The 23,365-nt window shown below is 46.5% G+C and overlaps 1 protein-coding gene across 1 annotated transcript in view; it reads left to right on the top strand.

Annotated features, from left to right (window-relative positions):
• Positions 1–631: 631 nt before the first annotated feature.
• jarid2b (jumonji, AT rich interactive domain 2b) overlaps positions 632–23,365 on the top strand; it is a 30,237-nt gene continuing 7,503 nt past the window's right edge. Inside the window, exons 1-5 of the mRNA XM_053447115.1 lie at positions 632–784; positions 10,879–11,100; positions 13,983–14,227; positions 19,403–20,831; positions 21,747–22,294. Of these exons, the coding sequence (XP_053303090.1) occupies positions 10,902–11,100; positions 13,983–14,227; positions 19,403–20,831; positions 21,747–22,294 (2,421 nt within the window). The 5' untranslated portion in view covers positions 632–784; positions 10,879–10,901. The remainder of the gene's footprint in view (positions 785–10,878; positions 11,101–13,982; positions 14,228–19,402; positions 20,832–21,746; positions 22,295–23,365) is intronic.

Genomic DNA, 23,365 nt, shown 5'->3' with positions numbered 1-23,365 from the left:
GCTGGCACGGTCGTTCACTGAGTGTGTGTGTGTGCCCGCGCATCCGAGCGCCTGTGACGAGCTCACACTCGATCCGCTCTTCACTACAGGTTAATTGTTTCCGTGATCCACTCTAAACAGAGACAACAGGCACACAGAGCCACAGGAAGTGTGCGTGAGAGTGTGTAAAAGTGCACGATTGTGGTTTTAATCAGCTGCAGACGGCTTCCTCTCACTGAGTGTGTAATGTGTAAATGATGTCCACACCCCTTGCTTCTTACGACACACTGGGTGCATGAAATCTGTTGTAATTACACAAGGCTTGATTTGACTTTTGTCCTGTATTTCATAATGTATTACTGTGAGAATTTGAAATCAGTGATTTATTACACTAATAAGACCATAGTGCATATTTTTATGTGATTGTAGAGCATAACATCATGAACTTTATCTTTTATCTCCAGTAGTCATGGCGGTCTTGTCGTGGCCGCCCTCCCTCTCAGTTGTAGGCCTCTATGCTCGTCTGTTTATCTGCCACTCATCACATCCTTGTTTCTTCTACCCCCCCTCAGACCTCGGCTCCAGGCCCAGCGGAAGTTCGCCCAGTCGCAGCCCAACTCCCCGAGCACGACGCCCGTCAAGGTGGCCGAGCCGGTCAGCCTGAGCGCCGTCCTGCCCGCGGTGCCCTCCTCCTCCTCCTCCTCGTCCCTCCCGCTGCTCACGTCCTCGTCCCTGCCCTCCATTCACGACCTGTCCCGGCGCAAGCCCAAGACGGAGGACTTCCTCACCTTCCTCTGCCTCAGAGGTAAGACGCGGCGGAGCGCAGCAGATGGAGACCTAATTACATGCGTGCTTACAGGGCGAGGGTAGAGCTGGGGGGGTTGTTGTTGAACAAGCGGATACGTCTTGTTTGAACGTTAGGCAGTTTTATAAAGGTCCCTGCTTCTTATTGCCTCTGAGGCTGGACAGCGTTTTGCTACTGTTTAGCTGCCTTTGCATTGGCCTGCGATATGTAAGCATCTAATAGCCAGAGTAATAACTGGCAGACATCAGGTCGCAGCCTTCCCAAGACCTGTCAGGGCTGACATTACTCTGCAGCGTCTCATTATGAGAATCTAAAAGGAAACCTGAATACTTGGCTCTTTATTTCTATTTCTATAGTTATATTTTGACATAAAGATGCACACATAAGCATCCAAGAGAGTGTATGTAAAAACTTTTATTAAATCGGGATTTAATCACCCTCCACCCGCTCGTGCACACACACACTAAACCACACACACGTACTACAAATAGCTGTCTACTTGCCCGAGGCTGAGATTATCCTGCATTTCATCAGCTCACACATCTCCACCTCCCACCTTTCAACAACTCTCTGTCTCTTTAACACTCTGCCTATCACCTTCTACCGCAGCAGCTGTGAATGCATAGTGTAGTGGCACAGTCGACACCCTACACTACTAACCCGAGGTTCATCGACACTATGTAGCACCTTGGATGTCAAATGAACTGTAAAAGCCATAGCCGAGGAATTAGCAGTTTTTCCTGTGTGTGTGTGTGTGTGCGCTAGAGGCTGCAGCATTGTGTATTGGGATTGATTTAACAAGGGAAATTATCTGGGTTAATTGACACTATCACACTCCTAACACGTGCACATGTACACACTCACATGGCGATACTTACAGCAACCGCACAAGCCCTGTTCTCTTTACTTCTGAGGTTAATTAAGTTCTCAAGTTTCTTATGATCGATGCTTTGCCGGCCGGTGCACACACGGACAAAAGTTTCTTTTCTATCACAGCTCCTTAACTTCTGCTTATCAGAAAACTTCAAGACCACAGAGACACAAATCCCCCGATCTCAGAACTTTTTATAAACTCAAGCCTGGATAAAACCTCTTTAAAAAACGGTTTCATCAGTAAATCTGTTTTCAAACTAGCCTTTTGCATATGAAGAACACGGCTTGAGGTTGTAGCATGACAATCCCTTAACGCCAAAAGCTCTTGAATATGGTCTTGCCAATTTGACTTATTCATCAAACTCCTCTAGGTGTTTTTAGAAACTTCATCAACACACGGTGGATTTTTCAGACATATTCTTGCTTTGTTATCAAATGGGTTCAGGACATTTTGAGAGGACGTTTTTATTTCCATTCCGGTCTGTTTAAAATCGTCCTTTTTCTTGTGGAATACAAAAGACGAGGCAGTTTCATATTCAAGGCCTGAATAATAAAAAGTTTGGGCAATTTTCTCAGACAACCTTGGCTGTGACTTCTCAATGCTATCTTAATGTTAAATCCTTTTTGTTCAACGTCCCACTCACCTTTTTTTCTTCAACATGTCCTCGCAACCAGAATTAACTCATTTGGAAGGACAAAACCCCCCCTTTGCTTCAGATTAATTTGCTGTTATCGTTATTAACCTCCGCCCGTCGTACAAAGTAGGCTAAAGATTCAGGGGAGGCAAATTTAGATTCCAGTCTGTTGGGACGCGGTGGCTATACGTCGACTTCCCATCATGGAATGTCTTTTCAACCTGTCAGGGCTCATTCAGGAACATTTTAATTGGAGGTTTCTAAAAGTGACTGAAGTCTTCGTTGAGACGGGTTTAGATTTGCATATATAGGCCATGATGTTACATAGGTTAATGATAAAATGTACCATATTCTTTGAAGTCGGGATTATTCTAAGCTCAGGGTGAGGAAGTAACCCCACCCCTTGCACGCGGGGTGGCAGACTAATGAGGTGCAGGTGGCTGGTCCTGACTCAGTTTCGCTGCTTTTCTTTCTTTCTAATTAAGGTCGGGAACGGCGCTTTGTGATCCTGTTTCTGGTCCCTGTGTGTAAGATCAGCTGTACCCCACCGCAATGCTACTGCTAAGTTTAGAGTTGGGCTGCTAAGCTAATGATTGGACAGTTTTCCACCGGGCTTTTTCCACTCTGCTGCTCCCTGCTTTACCGCCTATTTATAGACTCTTTTTAGCTGTGCGTGGGTGTGTTTGCACATTATAACTATCTATAGTTATGAGGGCCAGTTGTGGTTCAATAACATCATTCTGAGGACATTATGAAGTCGTGAGGATATTTTGCCGGTCCTCACAAGTTTAAAAGCCATTTCGAGGGTTAAGACTTGGTTTTAAGGTTAAGATTAGAATTAGGTTAGAGTTAGGCATTAGTTGTGATGGTTAAAGTTTAGGGAATGCATTACGTCAATGAGTCTCCTCACAACTATAGCGAGACAAGTGTGTGTGTGTGTGTAAAATGTTTTGTTAAAATGAGCCTGGTCCTAATTTGGTAAACACGCATTCCCGAGGTCCTAGTTAATGTCAGAGGTAAAATGGTCGTTAAGTTAAGTTCAGGCTGAGGCATTAATTGGTCACAGCTCAAGTTTTGGATAAGGTTGTGATAAGGCTGTCCACAATGAATGGAAGTCAATACAAAGACCTTGTAAGAATAGCTGTGCAAACCTGTGTGTGTGATCCATGCTGTGAGGATGACATTCTCCTGCGTGGGCCGCTCTGTTTTTATCCCTTGGCCTCTTATGTGACCCATATGCTGGGACCTTTACCAAGACAGGGACATGGGAGAATGTCAGCAGAGCCCTTAAGGTTGTGTGTCTGAGTGTCTTCCACACCGATCACTGATGTTGCCCCAGTGTGCGTGTTAGTGTCTTCTTGTGTACCTGCACACACTCAGTGGCCGGGGTGTTTGAGGCGACGCAGCCTGTGAGGACGTCCGTTAGCCTGGTTGATCTTTTCAAAGAGGTTCAGGTCTCTGATACCGTCTGAAACCCCAAACCCCCACCTTAGGTTTCTGGTGATCTGACCCCCTCACGCATCAGGCTCCTTCATGTCTGCTCCCAAAATACCTCTGACAGATTTACTAGCTCTATTACAGAAATGTCAAATCCATTATGTCCCCCTTTTATTTTTAATTTGACTCCGACTATTTATAGCTTAAATGGGGCATTTAGCCACATTTCTACCCCGACCCCCCATCAGTGGTGATTTCTGGGTTTCGTCCCAGGTCAAACGTTCACCATGTGTAAACACATACTTCCACACCCCCCACACAACTCACACACCGTCTGCAGTATTTGCTTATCTTATCTGGTAAACATTACGCATCCAACCCAAAGGCTTCTATCATCACTCATTCTGACAGACACATAAAAGTAGGTAAAACATGACGGGTTTGGAGCAATAAGGTGAGCGACAAGAAAAGAAAGACAAAAGCAGGACCCTTGCATCTCAGCTAACTTTGTATCGTGCTCCCACGTCCTAATGATCTTGTAATTGTTGGCATTTTATTAATTTGGGTTGAATTGTCTGCTGCTGCTGGTGGAAGCATTGTTACTGTATCTGAGCAGGAGTTATTTTGAATTCCTTCAGGGGCAAGCAGGGGTGCCAGATTATTCTGATGCAACGTGGGAGTAACAGGAAAGAGAAGTGAAAAACAAGACTTCTGTCTCTATAGAAGGATGCACACACTTGTATACGCTCACCACCCACACTGTCTAGGGCTTATAATCTGTATTTATCTCACTGCTCATCTCTTTTTCCTGCACACACACACCCACACACACACACACACACAAACCAGAGTGCTCAGTCCTCGCCAGCGTGCTCAGAATGGTGTTTATGTGTGGTCCAGGCCTGTAGTTGGGCTGTTTATATCCATGGAGAAAGCCATTTGGGTGGTAGCCAGACAGTCTGCCTCTGGCCCTGTCTGCCTCTGGTAACCTGGAGGGTGCAGTTCGGCTGCTGGCAGGCTGAGGGCAGCACTGAGAGGAGCTGCCTCCTCCACTTTATAACAAGGGTTTCATTCCAATGTGAGAAACCTACTAATTAATTATAATGAGAGCACAATCTTTCAGGAACAAGAGAACACGTATTTGTCTTGAACATATTTGACTCAGAAGATTGCTAATCTTTGTTTTCTACTATTTGACTCATGCATTTGGGAAACGAGTTAAACAACACATGTGCATTCACCCCCCCCCCCCCCCCCCCACAGAGCATACACACCGGCATAGAATAGATAAGGGAGTCGATAAGCAACTGTCTGCACACACACACTTGGAAATGGGTCTGTTAAATAAGATTATTTTCCTGCAGTGTGATATATATTTTTTCCCTGCGTTTCGGTGTGCATGTGCTTGCGTGCCAGTTTACCAGTTTACATTTTGCACCACTGCTGTGTTTACCTCTCTGCCCTCCGGGTCTTCGATCGCGCCTGCCAGACCCAGCGTGGTGCCTCTCTATCTCAGGTTCAGCGAGGGCAGCCTCTCTGCTCTGCTTACATAACCCCTGAAGCTCTGACCTAGTGAACCAAAGACCTCGGATCCCCAGTGCGTGATCACACGTGTGTGGGACAAATATAGAATACAGAGAATCGTGCTCGGGACCTATATCTGTGCTGCTAAATTATATAATCAGAACCCTGCTTAACTAGAAACATCTGGGAGTAGAATTTAAAATCCAACAGCTACTCGTGTGTCTTTCAAGTGAATTTCCCTCAGGCAAGAGGTGCTTCTCTCTCCCTCCAGTGTATGATTGCATTTTGATTAAAACGTGGAAACTGTTTGTGCGGAGGTGTGACATCCCATGCCAACGATGATGCCACGTGGAAATTGGTAGCGCAACAACAACTGATTCTGCATTCTCCTCCAAGAGCAGAGCCGCTGTTTGTGGGGTTAATGGTTTTGCTGACATCTAGGAATGTCAATTGGTCGATGTAATCCCTAATCCTCTCCCGTCTCTCTGTTTCTCTGCTAAAAGACGGATGAAGAGTTTTTGGCACGACTCGGCTGCGCGAGATAACCGCTCCTCCCCGAACCAGAAAACCTACATTTGCACTCACGCTTCCTGCAGCAATTTGTACCAAGTCAACACGTCCATATGTCCCAGTGACAGCAAAACCCTCTTGATTGAGTATTCAAATTGTCCTCATTGTTTCAGTTCCAGTTAAGGGGACAAAAGAAGGGTAGCCAGAGAATGGAGGGTTTGTAATTATGCCCCCTCCCCATCCCGCTCTGTTAAAAATGACAATCCTAATAGACTCTTTCAGACCTAATTATGGTTTGTCTGCGGCCGGAATGAGGTGGATGAAAAGACGGGGTAATTGGGGGATTGGGCTCGAGCCCTGTTGGAGATCTCGGTGGAGGACAAAGTTGTGTTATTTCACCATGTTTGTGTGTAGCTGATGGATTTCACGTCTCCGGGCCAGAGATGGGTTCTGTAAATTTCTTGTATCGGCCCCAGAAGCATTGCTGACACTACTGTTGTGGTCTGTATTGGACCAATAGATCTGTTGGACAGGGTTGCTCTCTCCCTCTGTTCTTCTCTCTCTCCCTCTCCAGACTTATTGTGGAGGTTTTAAAATTTGTAGCTGGAAACACTTGTGCTGGCCTCACATCTTCCTCTTTTCAGTTTTTGTTCCATATGAACACTTCTCTGTCTGAACTTCTGAGAGCCTTGTATTGAAGGCATTCATCCCAAACCCACAACCTTCACCTAGATTAACTTAACTTCCTCTGCTGGGTTTGTGCGCTCTCACTTGTTCATATCTGCACCCGTTTGCCCCCAAACAAACACACACATCTCCCTCCATGTTCTGCCCCAGGGTGCCCCTGAGGTCTGTTTGCCATTTACCCACTGACCCCTGTTCAGGGCAGTAAATTACAGCCATTTAGCTAATGATGCGAGTCATTAGATGCTGATTGGGCCGGTGTGTGTGTGTGTGTGTGTGTATGTGCCGCCTCGGTGTGTTTGTTTGGTCTAAGAGAGGAGTGTTTGCACTGTCGCCAAAGATAAATGAGGTGTCCCTGCTCTGGGTTTGTGGGTGTGTTTGCTCATCTTTAGGTGCATGAAACAGGGGGAGAAATTAGACTGTGGATGCCCGGCACAATTTAATTGGTCCGGACACAGTTTTACGAGGAAGCATCGTTGTCACAAAATAACATAAAATCATCAATTTGCTTAGTCTCTCTTTTTTATCTCATACAGACTTTATCTCTGTAACAGTCGGACTGACCATTAGAAACACTGGGAGTAAGTAGCTGTAGCTGTGCACGTTTCTTGTGGAAGGCACCAGCCCTCTCTCTGTACTGGGGCAAAACCTCACCACTGGTTCGTATGTGTGTCACTCACCCCTCAAGACCTGATCCACTGAAAGCCGGAAAATTAGAGTGATTCAACGTGACACTGCTCTGTGCACTTTTTCTGATTCCTATTTGAGAACAACAAAAGGCTGATGTCGGAGCTACTTACTTGCCAGGTGCAGTGAGAGAATCTCTCTGCCTGCGGAGGAATAGACCCGACCATGTGGCTATATAACAGTGGCTATATAAAGGCCATATTTCACAGGTATTAAATGGGGACTTCTTGCCCTCTAGACCTCCTTTAGAAGTTAAAGAGAGCAGGTAAAACTCTATTATTATCGGCTCAGGGAATCTACGGCAGCTACAGATATTTTTTTTCTCTCCCTCCCACTCTCTGAGGAGACATTAGAAACTGGCAGAGCTGCTGTGTGAAAAGTGTGATCCAAGGCCCAACCAGATTTATTATTACCTCGCTCTACTTTAAAGTGTTTTTAAAGCCTTTATTTGACTATGATATTTTAAGTTAAGCTTGCAAAATAAATGTGAAGTGACATGTGGATACCACAGGTCCCCCGACTGGCCAATAACAGTTGTAAGCGAACTTTTAAATGAAAATGAAGCAACGTTCAAAGATGAAGTTTGTTCTTTAGAAGAGAAAATGATTTAGGGAGCGATGATTTCGATTTGTTTATTACTTGATGTTCTCATTTTAAAAGGAGAAAGCCATCAAATACCATTATGTACAATGTGCAGAGAGAACAGGGACTTTCCAGCCTTTGCACCGCTGTATTCTCTTAAACTTTATTTAGCAGTGGGGGCTTTTTAAAGTCCATTGTTTCAGTATTCAACAGCAGTGTTGTCGGTGGGGTGTTGGTTAACAGCAGTTAAGCCTTGCATCACATCTTTTCCTCTATCATTAGAAAGCCCACGCTTAGTCAGGATGTCTTTTAGATGCTGAGTGTATCCTCATAAACACGTACACACCCTCGCACACACACAAACAAAGGTTTAGTATATCCAAGCCAAATTCTGTACTGCAAATGTGTCTGTGTTTTTCACATTGCACAGATATTGATTACACAGGGTTGGTTCCTAAACAGTTATTATTCTCACAGCCGTGTCAGTGCAAGGCTGCATTATTGTCACTCATGGCCTAATGAATGGGTTTATTCTCTTTACGCTAAATCAAAGGCGGGGAATCTCTTTTCTTATCAAGAGTCATTTAATTGTGGATAACATTATTCACAGGCCATACTCATATTGAATATATATATATTACACTAACCTCTGTGATGCAGTGACTGGAACTATGGTGAGGTGTCTGCTGTCAGATGGTTGTGGTGATGAAAATTACGAAGCTTCTCACATTTGTTTTTAAACTAACAAATCCTCACCTTCGGCAGTACCACACATGGCCAGATTGGCCCTTTTCCTCACAGGCTTGTCTTTTATTTATTCCGCATCTACTTTTCTTGACAATTTACCAGGATTTTTTCAGCAATGACATGTAATGTGTTTTTGTTAACCCTGCCTGTGACCTGACAGGCACACAGCTGGAAGGCACCACCCTGGAGGACATTTTAATCTGCTGATTTATGTCATTTTCATTTATCATTGAAAGAATTAATAGCGGACATGACATTTCTTTGTATTTATGAGGCGTCTCCAGAGCTGGCTCAATTTGTCTCATAGGCTTCAGGCTCCTCGCCCCTGATCCAACTCCCAATGTCAAAAACCTTGTGAATTACTAATTACTGTTCTGTTCCAATCATGAATATACCTTGTGTAAGTCTAATCGAAAATTTAATTATTTTGATGTCCGCATTCTTGTTATCTCTTTATTTCAATTAGGCCACTTAATAATGTATTGAGTGTGTAAAATCTTAAGATAAGTATCCAGCAGCCCCCCATAACCAGTGCGCTAATTAAATAATTGGCTCATCTAATTCTAATTTTAGGTCCTGTGTAAAGCTCCATGCGGACTAAATGAATTCCGTCTGTTTTTCAGAAGCTTAAAATTATTCTAACTGACATATAATCACACATTGCTTCTCATTAATGCCCTTTAAACACTGCACCTCCCTAAAAGGGTAATAAAAACCACAGTAGTTGCTCAGGCCATGCAACTGGTTCAGTCATAAAGGTCTCACAACTTCATAAAATCCACTGTTTCCTGCTCGTAAACAGCCAGACTTAATCAAAGTTATGAAGATGTTGCATAACCACACATTCCTATATAAACTAACAATCAAAAACACACTGTTAGACATTTACGAACCTTAGTTGTACAAATTAATAATAATTGCATTTTGACGACCTTGCCAGCCTTTTATGAGTCCCTCAAAGCCTCATGAACATGCACGCAGATACACAAGATTTCTGTTTGAGGAAAAGTTTATGTCCTTCATTTATTTCTCAGCGGTACATGGCTAACGATAAAGAATATGCAGTGTTGGTAACAAGCTGTGTTTCTGCTACTTTGTCACAGTTTTTTTATGGTGTTTCTGGAAGCATAGGGAAGCAAGATACAATTTAATAGGAACAACATGGAGCTATATATGACTCTGCCCGTGTGTGTATGTGTAAATGCTGGGGTCCAAAAGTCTGATGGGAAAGTGGCCTCAGACTTTTGGACTCCACCATAAATCCACCTCACAGTGCCAGTCTCTACTGCCGCTCTCCACAAGGCCGCCTTAGTGTTTTTCAGATTCCCGCATCTGCACGGCTGAACCAGCTGTTTGCACGCTGATTTACGGGTGCAACATTATGAGATTTAATAACACAGCTTTGGGCTTTATGACCTTTTACGAGAGCGTGCGTCTACATTCAGCTAACCGAGGTAGTAACATTATAGGCCATCCACTGCCAAACTCCATTCACCTCCTCCCAGCACGTATCGCTCTGGATCTCCCGGCGATGACAATGAAACTGATTGAGTGCGGCAGAAGAAGGAAAGAGAGAGAACATCCGTTTTTCTTCTCCAACAGGGGCAGAGATTGACAGTAATCCTGTTTAGGAAGAGTGAAAGCGACAGATTTGGGATTAGCTCAGCGGCAAGAGGAAGTCAGACTCTTTGGATTCTTGAGTAACTCTGATAGTTTGATATTTGAGCACATATACAGTGTATATATATATATATGTCTCAATAAAGCTGTCAACATGGCGAGGCTATGTGAAATGTCTCCTAATGCTCTGGCTTCAGCTCTACGTATCAGAATGTGCTGCAGAGTCGCCCCCTCTACTTCCCTATCACCTGTGATACAGGTTGAACCAGTGCTACTATTAGTAAAGAAATCAAAACCAGAACAAAAGACTGGATGAAGGGATAACAAGATTAAAAAACATTTAAAAAAAAAAAGGTCAGTCATATTTTAGACGTGATATAGGATTAGCCCGATTCAGACAGGGTACAAATTCTGCATTGCTTTGTATTTCTTACTAACATTGTGCTGTGTGTGTGTTTGTGTGTGAGTGCGACAATGATGCTGTGATTTGCAAAGCTTCAATAGGCCACCAACTGGGATAATAACATGAAAAAACTGGTGCACAATCACGACTATCCGTAAACACTTCAGCGACATAAGCGTTAATGTTGATTTATGTGTAACGTCTGAGATTGAAATATAAAAGGGATGCATGTATTTTTTTTTACTTGACCTACAGTGAATCTGTGTGTTAACTTCTTCATTCTTCCTTTCCCTCTCTTTCCTCTTCCCCCAACCCACCTCATGATTATTCATCTCCCCCATTTCCTCCCTGTCCCTATCGTCTCCCCATTTTCTCCACCTCCCTGCACTCAGGTTCAGCGGCCCTGCCCAACAACATGGCCTACTTCGGAAGCTCCCAGGAGGAGAACGACCTGGAGGAAGAGGAGGAGGAATTGGAGGAGGAGGTGAGGAATGGCAGTGGTATCCACTCTCACAGCGGCGGCGGAAGCAGCAGCCTAGCCTCGGCCTCCTCTTCCTGCCACTCAACGCCACGCAAGGGCAAGTTCCCCACTAGGCAGCCGCTCAATGGGCATGGTAAGGATGGGACTAGCGCCTGGAACAAAGCATGTCATGTTTTTGTCACTAACACATTTCTCCTGTCGTCACAAACTGGACAATTAGTGACTCTCACCACAGGGATTGTCAGTATTAATTGTCTGAGGCCAAGGGGATGAGATGGAAGAGTTAAGGGAGCAGAGAAAGAGAAGAATAAGCTTTGTGAAGGGGATGAAGAAGAGGGAGAGAGAGGGATGAAGAGAGAGGTGAGGACAAAGAAAGAAGAAGAGGAGGAGTGAATGATGATGCGCCAGCAGAAGAGCTCCAGAGGAATGGAAAGATTTGGAGAGAGTGGAAGATGGGAGAAAAGAAAAACTGAGGAAGAGAATAACTCGGGATAAACAGGAGCAGAGAATGAATCATGTGACAGGAGACAGAGTAGTAGTTGCACTTGTCTGTGTGTGTGCGCATGTGTATCCCCCAGTTGTGCGTGCATGTGAGTCGTTTCCTGGGATTGCACTCTAGTTTTCCACTGCAGAGATGGGATAAGTCACATGGGATGGCAGAGCAGCTCATCGAGTCTTTCCACCCCAATTAACACTTAGCTAGCTAAGCCCTACCAAGGTGTTTATGCACACTCTGCAACAGCTGTCCTGGGCCCTCTGCACACACACAGACACACACACACACACACACACACACACACACACACACAATGCAGTGACAGCACATGAACCACCCTCGGGGCACATAGACATTCGGATGAATACACACACTTGTGAACAACATTTAGGAAATTGAATGTGTGCAGCTGAGCCTTTGGCAACAGACTCGTACGCAATCCTAACATTGACAACTCTTGTGTCACATGTTTATTTTTAGTGGCACGTGACACGTTTCTGATATCTGTGTTGTATAGTTGAATCTACGGAGCATTAGAGGAACTATTTGAACCTGGAGGTCCTCCCTTCCTTAGAGACACACAATCCTTCCGGCCTTGAGTCCCCCCCCAACAAGGGTCCTCCTCTCCGGCCTCCCTGACTCACTCACTCCCTCTCTCCCTCCCACCTTCCCTCCTCCCCAGTCTGCACAATCACGGCTAGAAAGGTTCAAAAGGTGAACGCTTTGCTCAGCTCTTTACTCTGTCATCCTCAAGTGGAATGTGGAGGAGGAGGAGAGACTGGTGGGATTAAGAGAGGAAGACAGAGAGAGGTCCATAGATTTGCCTGAATTGAACTGTCTCTGTAGCGGAACTGCTTTTGTGTAGTTCATTCAAGAGTGAACTGCTTATTCTCTCTCATTCTCATAAGAACATATGTAGCTGCGCCGTGAAACACAATCTGTACATTTGCAGAATTCTGCACAAGGTGCACAGACTGCAGGACAGTGAGACCTGTTTGAACAACTCCAGGCTTGTTGTGCAGACGATGACGATGTGTTCTTCCCCCTTATCTCGTATAGCAGTGCTGTTTGCAAAGCAGCTTGGCGCCTTCACTGTGATATGCTAAATAAATAGATAAGAAGGAAATAAGCAGATATACTGTGTTGGGGGACAATAAGAGATGAGGGGGTTAAGGACACGGAATCGGATGTTTGTGTACATAAGTAGGTGTGCACACCCTATCAAGACTGGGTCATTGCTGCAGTGTTGAGACTGTGTTTATACTGGATTTCAGGCGCCCACACACACACACCTAGGTTAGTACATTTTGCTGTTTTGAGATTGGTGTCAAACGTGACACTTTAATATGCAGCTTTGGGCCGCTCTCAAACAGAAGCAGGGGTTGTATGGGCTCTCAGGGAGGGAGGGAGGGAGGGAGAGGCAAGAGGGTGAGGCAGTTGAGGAAAAGAAGAAATATAATTAGCGACGGAGAGAGAAACATTTTATTCTGGGAGGTAAAGAGAGACAGGAAGGGCCCCGGATTGTGGGCCATTCAACAGCGCTCGGTCTCTCCGCTCCTCTCCCCTTCTCTCTTTCTCGGCCATGTGCCATGTTGACAGAGCTAAATTAAACAGCTTTTATTGAGCTCACTTTTCTTGCCTAGCTCGCTTCTCAAAATGTCCGGCTTCCTTCCTCCCATTTTTCATGGCCCCCGGAGGCCTGGGAGACCCACGGGCGCTCGCACACACAGATATAACACACACGTGAAAAGCTCTGCAGACACAAACATGCACTGATTCTCCGAAGGGCATACAGATCGTCTAACACCCTCACTGTATATGCTGTGTATTGCACTGTGTGTATGTGTGTGTGTGTGTGTGCTTGTGCCATGGCCTCCTTGTCATTCTTTCCACTCGGCCTGTTGCCTGTTGATATTAAAATGCCACGAAACTCCAAATTGACCCTCATAAAATCTGAGGAGAGAGAGAGAGAGAGAGAGGGCTGCCGAATGTGAATGTTAATTGCCTCGCTGCTGTTCGGCTCGCTTAGCATCATCCCTGGGGGGTGGGGGGGGGTTGATGTAGTCCACGTTCATTTTTGAACAGGTTCATTGATATGTAGCATAAAGGCGTTTTCATGCACGCCTTAAATCATGCATATTTTACTGATTGGGGGACTATATGTCAGCCAAGAGCTTGTCACTCCAATGTTTGTGTGGGCTTTTCCACTTGGTCGTTTGTGGTTTTGGTGCCAAGGGTTTATAAGCCATTCTACACAGTGGGTTTTTGGGGGGGGGGGGGGGGTTTGAGAGTGTCTACAGATTGGCGTTGGCACAGGTAAACGGTAGCCTGCAAAAACATAGCATATGTATGTAATCTTCCACAGTCTCTTATTTTCTTAAGAGTATAAGTTTATTATTGTATTTATTGGTTTCATAATCTGATGTCACTTTTCTCCTTGAATTAATTAGAAATCACAAAGGCAGCACTCTTGATTTCTCTGTTTCTCTCTCCCCCCCCCCCCCCCCCCCCCCCTCCAGTGTTCAACGGCCACAGTAAAGCAGGGACCAGGGAGAGTCCGAGGCCCAAGGCGGGAACCTACGGCAGGGAGGTGCCTGCCCCGCCGCTGCCCCCCCCTCCACCCCCGCCTCCGCCCCTACTGAGGGAGCGCAGCGAGCGGGCGGAGGCACGGGAGCACACCAGGGAGCTGCAGGCCAAGGCCAGCAGTCGAGGCTTGGCCAACGGGCTGCCATCGAGGAGAGCTGCTGAGGAGCTGCGCAAGCAGGTACTGTTAGGACAGGAGAATCCATGCTGCGCTTTCAGAGGAGAGAAGAGAAAGTTTTTCAATGCTTCCCTATGAGGGCTTGTGAAGTGTGACAGTAGCATGTGTGGAAGGCGTGAGGATGTTTCTAAGGCATGACAAAGGTTTGCATTAGTTGCAATACAACTGGAGAAATCTTAAAGTGCAATATGTAATATGCTAATCTGAAATCCTCCTTTCTTTTTCCTCCTTGTGTCATTTACTCATCTGTCACATCCTCTCCTTTTATCTTCCTCCACTTTTCTGCCTGTCTCGTCTCCCTCCTATACTTTATTTTTATTGCTCATTTCCTCCTTCTCCACACTCTGCTCCTTTTTACTTTCCTCTCTCCGTGCTGCTCCTATCTTCTTGTCTAGCTCACTTTTATCTTCTCTTCTCTCTCTCTTCTCCTCTCTTCTCTTTTCTCTTCTTCTCTCCTCTCATCTCCTCTCTTCTCCTCTCCATCGTGTCTGGGAGAGTAATGATTGTGTTTTGTCCTGCCGTGTCTGCAGCTATATTTAGCCGTGCCGGCTAGGGGCTGTAAAAGCCTGCCTCCCTCTATGGCACTTAGCAGGTTTCAAGGAACCCCACAAAGTGGAAGAGGAGGGGGAGAAAGGGGTAGATGTAGCTTTAGTATGAAAACTGGCATTGTTATAATCAAGAAGAATTGTCTGCTGAGGGCAGTATGTTTTATTCTGTCTTTCTCTCACTTATAATCCTCTACTTTAGTCCTTTTCCTCTTTTCTGCCTTCTTCCATTTGCCTCCTCCGCCTCGATGACTTCCAGCCTCTCGGCAGTGTTGTTGTTGTTGTTGTTGTTGCCGATGAAGTCTCAGGCATGTGTTTCGGGTTTTTAAAGTGGCTGGAATTGTCCAGTAAAACCAACAATGAATCTCAATGAGAGCGACCGCCTGCCAAGACAAACTTCAGCCTCACTTACTCACTGGTCTTTGTTCGGCAGCTCTTCCTCTGGACTCGCTCTCCTTCCTTTTCAATCCATCATTGGCATCCTGCACGATTCTTTTGACTCCTCTCCTACTGTGTGTTTTGTTTTTCCTCCCTCACTCTCGTTCCACCTTTCTCTCTTAATATATCCGTCTCCTTCGGTGTCTTTCACTCATTTTCTCTTCACGCTCCTCTATCTCTCTCCCTCTCTCTCTCTGTCGCTCTCTCTGTTCCCGTGTCAAACAGACGGATCTTGCCCTTGACAACATGGCTCCACTCATTTGGAAGGATTAGTGCTTTTTTCTCTCTCTTCAATTAGCATGAACAGTGGGTGTGTGTGTTCACGACGTGCACACACACACACGTTCACGTTTACACACTGTGAAAATACAGGCTAAGCCATATAAAAGGTTAAGTGATTATGTAGCTGTTAAATAAACTATGGGTTGTGTTCGTGTATAAAACCGAAGGGTAAAGGCATTATCATAAATTAATTCAACGTGATCTAGTTCTCCCTAATTTAATAGTAGCTTGTATCAACAAAATGCAAGCGCCGGAACAGGACATTTTTTTTATAAAACAATATGATTCTATCCATTTTAATTAAATAACAGTGTCAGCAAAGCAGCTGCACGCAGCAGTGAGTACAGGTGGGGTGTGCAGGGCCAAAGCGTTTAGCCGACTCGGCTTCATTTCAAAAGAACTCTGCACTGTTCTTGTGTTGTTGTTTGTCCTCAGGCATCATCAGTTATCCCCCAATACATGTGTGAATATATATATATATATATATATATATATATATATATATATATATATATATATATATATATATCTAGCAATCTAATAAGAGGGAAATGCCCTTTGATTAAATGCCTTTTTTTTGCTGTGTATCGTTCCCTTTAAGGAGTTTTTTCGCTGTGTGTTTCATAAGCAGCAGCCTATGGTGACCTTTCTCAAGCTGCTTTAAAGTCAACTTGCTCAGGGCATGATGTGATCCGGTCCTAATAGAACAGCGGAGGGGACGGAGGACTTTCTTCCTCATCGTCTAGGTGCTCTGGTCTCACCTTAAATAAGTCTGTTCAAGGAATGAACGATGGCTGCAGATGATAGACGGTTTGCCTGCGATCAAACTGGGAGCTCAATGCACTGCTACTTAAGAAAAGCAGACTGACACGATGCATGCAAATTTAAAACGAGCTGCAAATGCAACACAACCCGATACTCACGACACACAAAGTGAATATCTGAACTTTTTTCTATTTGCATGACGCCTTCAGTGTCGGCATCTGAAACCTCCTTGAAGGGAACACAAAGCCGAGCATCAGCGTCCACGCGGGGCCTTTGTCGTCCTGATGTGTTCTTAGACTTTAGAGAAGGAGCTTGTCAGAGCTGTTAGTGAAAGCCTTCATTCATCACGTCCTGACAAAGGAGGTAGAAATGTGGCCGTGATCACCTGTGAAAGTGTGACTTCTCTTCAGTCATCATTATGATGTAGTAAACAGAACAATGCCACGTGTGCCATCTCTTCCGTCATCTCTGCAGGATTTTCAAGGGTTAAACTTCCTCCTGTCGTCTTCTATCCTCTGGCTGGCCTTCTCTCTCTCCGTCTCTCTCTCCGTCTCTCGCTCCGTCTCCCCAACCCCCCTTAGTTCTCTTCAGGGCTGGCTCCTGCAGATGTTGCCTGTTAAAAATCTTCCTGCCAGGCCTCAGCTGGGCTATAGCAACACATGATGTCATCTAGACCCACCTCCCTCTCCCTCCCCTTTCCCCGCTCACGTGCGACCGAAATCCACTCCAGAACAGTCTCTGGCTGCCTGCCTGCGTGCGTGTGTGCGTGTGTGTGTGTGTGTGTTCTATTTTTTCTCTTTGGCTTCATGTCTTTCTAGTTCTGTTCATCTTCCTCTTCATTTCTCTCTCTCTCTCTCTCTCTCTCTCTCTCTCTCTCTCTCTCTCTCTCTCGCTCTCTCTCTCTCTCTCTCTCTCTTTCCTTCTCTCTTTTGTTCTCTTGTTTCTCCCTTTCTCCTTCCCACCCCCCTTCCTTCCTTCCTTCCTTCCCTCCCTCCCCAGCACACTATCTAATAAACCACCTCATCATCTCCTTCTCTCCTCATCCCTCAAATCATCCATCCTTCTTTCCAAAAGACCAAATCATTTAACAGAGAGAAGTGAGGCTTCCCTGAACACAGTCAGTGCACTGAGCCCTCCGGTGGCCAGAAGTGGCCATGACAGCGTGTCTCTCGTACTCGGTGCTTTGTCAGCAAACTGTGGTTTGGACCAATATAGCAGCTCTGTGGACAAGTGCTGCTGTAGCTACTATTTCAGCTTCAGTGTGACACTAAAGAAACACACACCTTGAACTTTGCATTGCTCTGACTGACATGAGTGAGATTATGAGCAGATCGGTATCTTTAATAAGTGAAATCACAATGACATAGATGTGCCCTTTAGGCAGTGAAGCCTTCCTTCATCCAATCATATCATTGCTGCATTTTCTCTCTCACCCCTTTCCTCTCCTCACACCTCTGAAAGTACCCCCCTTGTCCCTCACTCTCGGCCAGTCACCTTTTGTCTTTCTACGATGTGTGTGTGTGTGCTTGCGCTTGTGAGTGGTGTTGGGGGAGTGATTGACGGAGACAGGGTTAGGTTTCAGTCCCCCCTTATCTTTTAATGGCCTGGTCTTTGTGTCAGCCCTCGCCACCTGAGACGAACACAATACAGTACATGCACATTGCACGCACACACACACACACACACACACACACACACAGCGACACGAGAGCCCTTCAAAGGCAAACCTGTCAATGGGCCGGCTGTCACCTCCCTCCTGTGGCGCCCTGACTGTGATTGATAACTCTGTCTCGCCACATTCTCCTCCCTCGTTTCTTATGTCTCTGATTCACTGCTAGCTGATCTGCACAGAAAGTCACACAACTACTCACAATAGATAGATGAGAGCGAGACAGGGTTATATTTGCAGAATTGTTTTAATGATTATTTATGTGTGATTTTGATATTTGATAAAAGAATGCATTCCATAAAATACCAATTTCGTGTTAAAACTAGTTTAGAAAAGTGACCGACCCCCAGCTTAGCCTTTTCAGATATTGGAAGTCATATACTAATCTTTAACTGAACTATAAATTCGGGCTGGGCCTCCACTCAAAAAGGAAAGGAGAGAAGGCGAGGACAGAGGGAGTGAGAAACTGCTGGCACCGCTGAAACTGGGCCATGAAAACAGAGAGTAGATTGATGGAGAGAAGGAAACTTTTATTCTTAGAAATGCCAGTATGAGTGAATAAAAGGAGAAGCAGGGAATAAAGTGATGGTTAGAAACGAGAGTGAGTATGTTAGAAAAATCCAGACTTTAAGACCGACACAAATGGAAAGACAGAAATACACAATGGTTTTTAACATGTGGCTCTAAAGCGGGGGGGTGACCACGTTTCTTGCCACAGCTGCAACCAGCCAGCGAGCCGACCACCGAACCAGACACCACTGTCCCAAACCTCTGATCTACAGCTGGGGGCCTCAAAGGCCTCACACACACACACACACACACATGCACGCTGGACCTTTAATTCATCGCACAGAAATTGAATTATAGCATTTAAGGAAACCGATAGCAAATAAAAGGCCGTTTTTATGTGCTCAGATGGGATTTAATTCCACCTCAACGACCCCACCTCCTACCTCATACTGTCCGGCCATCTGCTAACAGAAAACACGGAGCCAACAATCCTGCTTCTCCTCTCATGTCTACCAACCCCTCCCCCCCCCCCTCCCCATTCTAAAGTGTTGTTTATCTCGGGATGTAGCGGTTTTGACAGCAGTTTACAAAAGTGTTCTGCATTTGAGAGGATAGTAATCTTGACAGTTGATTTGTTCCCTAATGAGTAGCGTAGGTTTCCAGAAATAGCTCTGGCCAAATGTTTAACTGCAGAGCTGCAGTCTGGATGTGGCGTGTGGGTGTGTATATGTGTGTTTTGTGTAATTTTATCTGAGTGGGTGGTTTTTTATTATATTCTTCGTATAATATAATAGTAATGTATTTTCTTCGACTCTACAATCTGATCAGACAGGATAATTTTTCTGAAATTGAGGCCTTCTTAGCAAATCACTCAATTTTGCCTACATGGTATTTCATATCACTTTCATGTATAAAATTATCTATGCTGGCTTTTTAATGTGTATCATCTTTCCTCTCTCCCACGCTCAGGTCTCTAAAGTGAACGGGCTGACGCGGGCGGGCTCCGCACAAGGTGTCGGCGGTGCCAGAAAGAGCCGCGACTTCCGGCTGCCGTCCAAAACTGTGAAGAAGTACACAGCCACCGTGTCCAAGGGCCACGTCACTTACACCAAAGCCAAACAGAAAGAACTGGGCAAGAAAACCAAACTCAGCAGCAGCAACAAACACAACAGCGCCGCCTCGGCACCGTCGTCAGCGAACAATCACAATCAGCACAGCCAGTCAGCAGCCAGCAACGGGCTGGCCAACTCAGGAAAAGCAGCGGCGCCAGCCCACCACAGCAATGCAAAAACCCGCAAACAGGTGCTACTATCCAATGGGCTGCACAGCGCTGCAGCCGGCATCCGCCTCAACGGGAGGCTAAATGGTCTGCGGCACAACAAGGAGGACGAGCAGAGACAGTTCCAGCAGAGCAACGGGGAGTGCACAGGACGAGACGGACTGCGTAACTCCAAGCGGCGTCTGGAGGTGGTGCTGAACTCAGTGGGGACAAGTGTTGTAGAGCAGAAAGCCAAAACCACTGGCACTGAGGCCAAGAAGGCCAAACTTCAGCCGGCTCCTCTGGAGACGCGCAGCAGCAGCAAGAAGGTGGCCTATCACGAGAGGGCTGCCGCCGCGCAAGCTACCGCCCTTACCACTCCACTTTCTAATGGACATGAATCCGAAATGCCCCCTTCTCCCAAACAAGTCACCCCACCTCCGACTCCCCCCCCTCCTTCTACACCAGCAGCCAATACGGAGCCGGTGAACCAGCGACCCAAGCGGGCATCGGCCGGCAAGCTGATGTTGATACGACAAGCACAGCAGCAGCAGAGCAGGTCTTACGGTCGCAGCTTCTCCTCATCGTCCCCCTCAGCCGGCCAGAATCAACCACAGAACCCCAGTCGTGCCAGCACTACCTCAGACCCCCAGCAAACCTCTGTGTCCGCCTCCTCCACCACCGCCTCTCTGCTTACAACCACCAACAGCCCCGGACTTCTCAAACCAGCAGCGGTGCGTCCCGCTGAGCGCGACAAGGACTGGGAATGCGAGAAAGAGATGTCGCGGCAGAAAGAACACGAGCAGGAGAAGGAGTGGGAGCGCCAGAGGAGCAGGCCAGAGGGCTGGGCGGCGCTCGGTGAAGTCCCCATCTTCCGGCCAGCGCCACGGGAGTTCCAGGACCCCCTGGTGTACTTGGACGCGGTGAGGGAACAGGCCGAGGGAACTGGCATGTGCCGGGTGGTGCCGCCCGCAGACTGGCGGCCCGAGTGCAAGCTGAGCGAGGAGATGCGTTTTGTTACACAGGTGCAGAGGGTCCATATGCTGGGCCGGCGCTGGGGCCCCAACGTGCAGCGTCTGGCCTGCATCCGCAAGCACCTCAAATCTCAGGGCATTACCATGGACGAGCCACCGGTCATTGGTGAGTGAGACAAACACAGAGACACGTATATAAACATCTGTACAAGACGTTTGAGACAACGAAACAAAACACAAAACTGGACTGAATTGACGAAACAATAAACCAAAGAGGAGCAGAGATATTGATTCATGGGAGTGAATCAAACCCCTCATGTAAACTGAGTCCTCCACTCAAGCCTGTTTAAACAGTTTGAAACTCATCACATTAGCTCCTCAATATCCAGCAAACAGATATATCATGTTTATTTGTATCAGGGGCTTCTTCCTGATTTTATCGTCTGCTTTATAGATGACAATAACCATGAGGAACAACTTGGCGAGAGGCCTGACAAGCGGCAACAAACTATATTTCCCTCAGTTTACCTCATCACTTTCCATTAGTCGCGACTTTATGAACATTTTAACAGCCCAAGTTCAGACGTAAACTATATTGGAATTTTCTAAAAACTGAGTAAATACTTTGTTTTTGAAATTGAAGGGTTTTACTGGTGTTGTGCGTGTGCTGGTAGCCTTGTATACAGCGGTGTGCAGATTAGCTCGGTGTGAGTACAGCTATGTGGCTGTGGGCCAGACAGACCTGGCAGCCAGTGACCCACAGCAGAGCGGCTTCAGCCAACCAGGAGGCCCGGTTCCAAATGACTTCCTTTACTGTGCCCAGCAGATCAGATCTGCATTAACAGTAATTTGTGTCTGTGTGTGGCGCAGTGAAGGTCCAGATCATTTCGAGAGCTGATAGCTCAACTGGCCGATTCAGATGAAATGAAGTGGCTGGAGGAAATGGCCTGTTAAGCCACAGGAGCAGATGCTCCAAGATGGCTGGCCTCTTCATTCGATTTGATTTGAAAATTGAAACAGATGACTTCCTGTGTACATGTTCTCTGAAGTAACCTTGTCTTTGTGTTTCCGTTCCACACAGGTGGCTGTGAAGTGGACCTGTCACGTTTTTTCCAGCTCATCAACGACATGGGCGGCATGCAGCAGGTGATGGACCTGAAGAAGTGGACCAAGCTGGCCGACCTCCTGCGCATCCCTAAGTCAGCGCAGGACCGGCTGGCCAAGCTGCAGGAGGCGTACCTCCAGTACATCCTCTCCTATGACTCGCTGAGCCCCGACGAGCGCCTCCAGCTGCAGCTCGAGGTGCTGCAGGAGAAGAAGAAGCTGGAGGGGCGCCGGGGGCCTCTGGAGGGTCATTTGGACTCCACGGCACCTAGTGCCCTGGTCCTGCCGCGCTACGAGCCCAAGAACGGGCTAGCAGGTGGGATTGTGGGAGGCCCCACGGGGAACCAGCGCACCAATGGAGTGTATCACCATCTGAAGGAGCTGGAGGCTCAGGTCAAAGCGGGCCGGCGCCGGCTCTTCGCTCAGGAAAAACAAGGCAAAGAGGACAAGCAGCATGGAGAGGAGCAGCCGCGGGAGGAGGAGGACAGGGGCGTCCTCAGTGACCAGCACAAATGTATTTACAAGGTGAGGATGAAGAAGACTTCTGCTGCTACACATTTGAAACATACAACCAAGACACATGTAGGTGGATCTTTTTGTTATGTTTCTGTTCTTTCCTTTCTACAAAAGGTTTAAAGTTTACCTTTCACAGCAGGAGATTCTCTGCGAGGATGCGTTCACAAAAACACTGAACGTTCAACACTGAAGTCCGGAGCTTCTCCTTCTGACATTTGCATTCTCACCCACAGCCCCTCCTGAGAGAGTCAGGCGGGGCTGCAGAGTTAAGAGCATGTCTGAGAGCAGCTTTATTCGTTTTGAGCCATACAGTTAATCATTGTGTTATAAACACGTCTGTGGATGATGCCCACGTACTGAACCGTCTGCCTTCTCGTCATGGTCGTCCTTCTTTTCATTACAGAGAATAGATTAGTCATCAGAAAAACACCTTCGAGCAGCTTGTTTGATTGTGTTTGTGTCAGGTTTTGTTTCATCGGTTCAATCCATCAAGCTGTTAATGGCATTCCTCAAGAATTACCTTGTTGACATCTCACTTCTATCTTCACCTATCAACAGTCTACAACTTTCTCTTGGGGACGATGTTACTGTGCTGCAGGTTGATGATGCCAATTGAAATTCCGCTGCAGTCTTTTCGTGCTTTTTAACCGTATTGGTTTTATGGTCTATTAAAACAAACCGAAAACATTTGCACACCTGTTTAAGCGCAGCGGCACTTGTAAACGTGTCATGCAGCTGTAAAGACCTGGTTTGTGGTGATTAGCGTGAGGGACGGCAGGTTCTGTACTTTGCATGTCTGGTGCTGTTGTTGAATGTTGCTTAGTGTGTGTGTGGTAAGGTGGTCACTATTCTCACGTGTGGTGTGTGTGGTGTATGTGTGGTGTATGTGTGTGTGTTTGTGTGTATGCACTCGAGCTCATTCGATGTGCTCCCGCCCATCCAGCCTGCGAGCAGCTGTGTTGATTCTGGCTGGCTGAAATGTAGGTCAAAGACAAGGCAGCCCCCGAAAGCAGCCGTGCTCCGCCACGCCTCCCCCCCGGCTCCAAACCCCACCTTCCTCCACCTCTCTCCACCCTCTAA

This window comes from Pleuronectes platessa, chromosome 18 (genome assembly GCF_947347685.1).
Source record: "Pleuronectes platessa chromosome 18, fPlePla1.1, whole genome shotgun sequence".
NCBI lineage: Eukaryota > Metazoa > Chordata > Actinopteri > Pleuronectiformes > Pleuronectidae > Pleuronectes > Pleuronectes platessa.
This window is presented reverse-complemented; position numbering and strand designations above follow the sequence as displayed.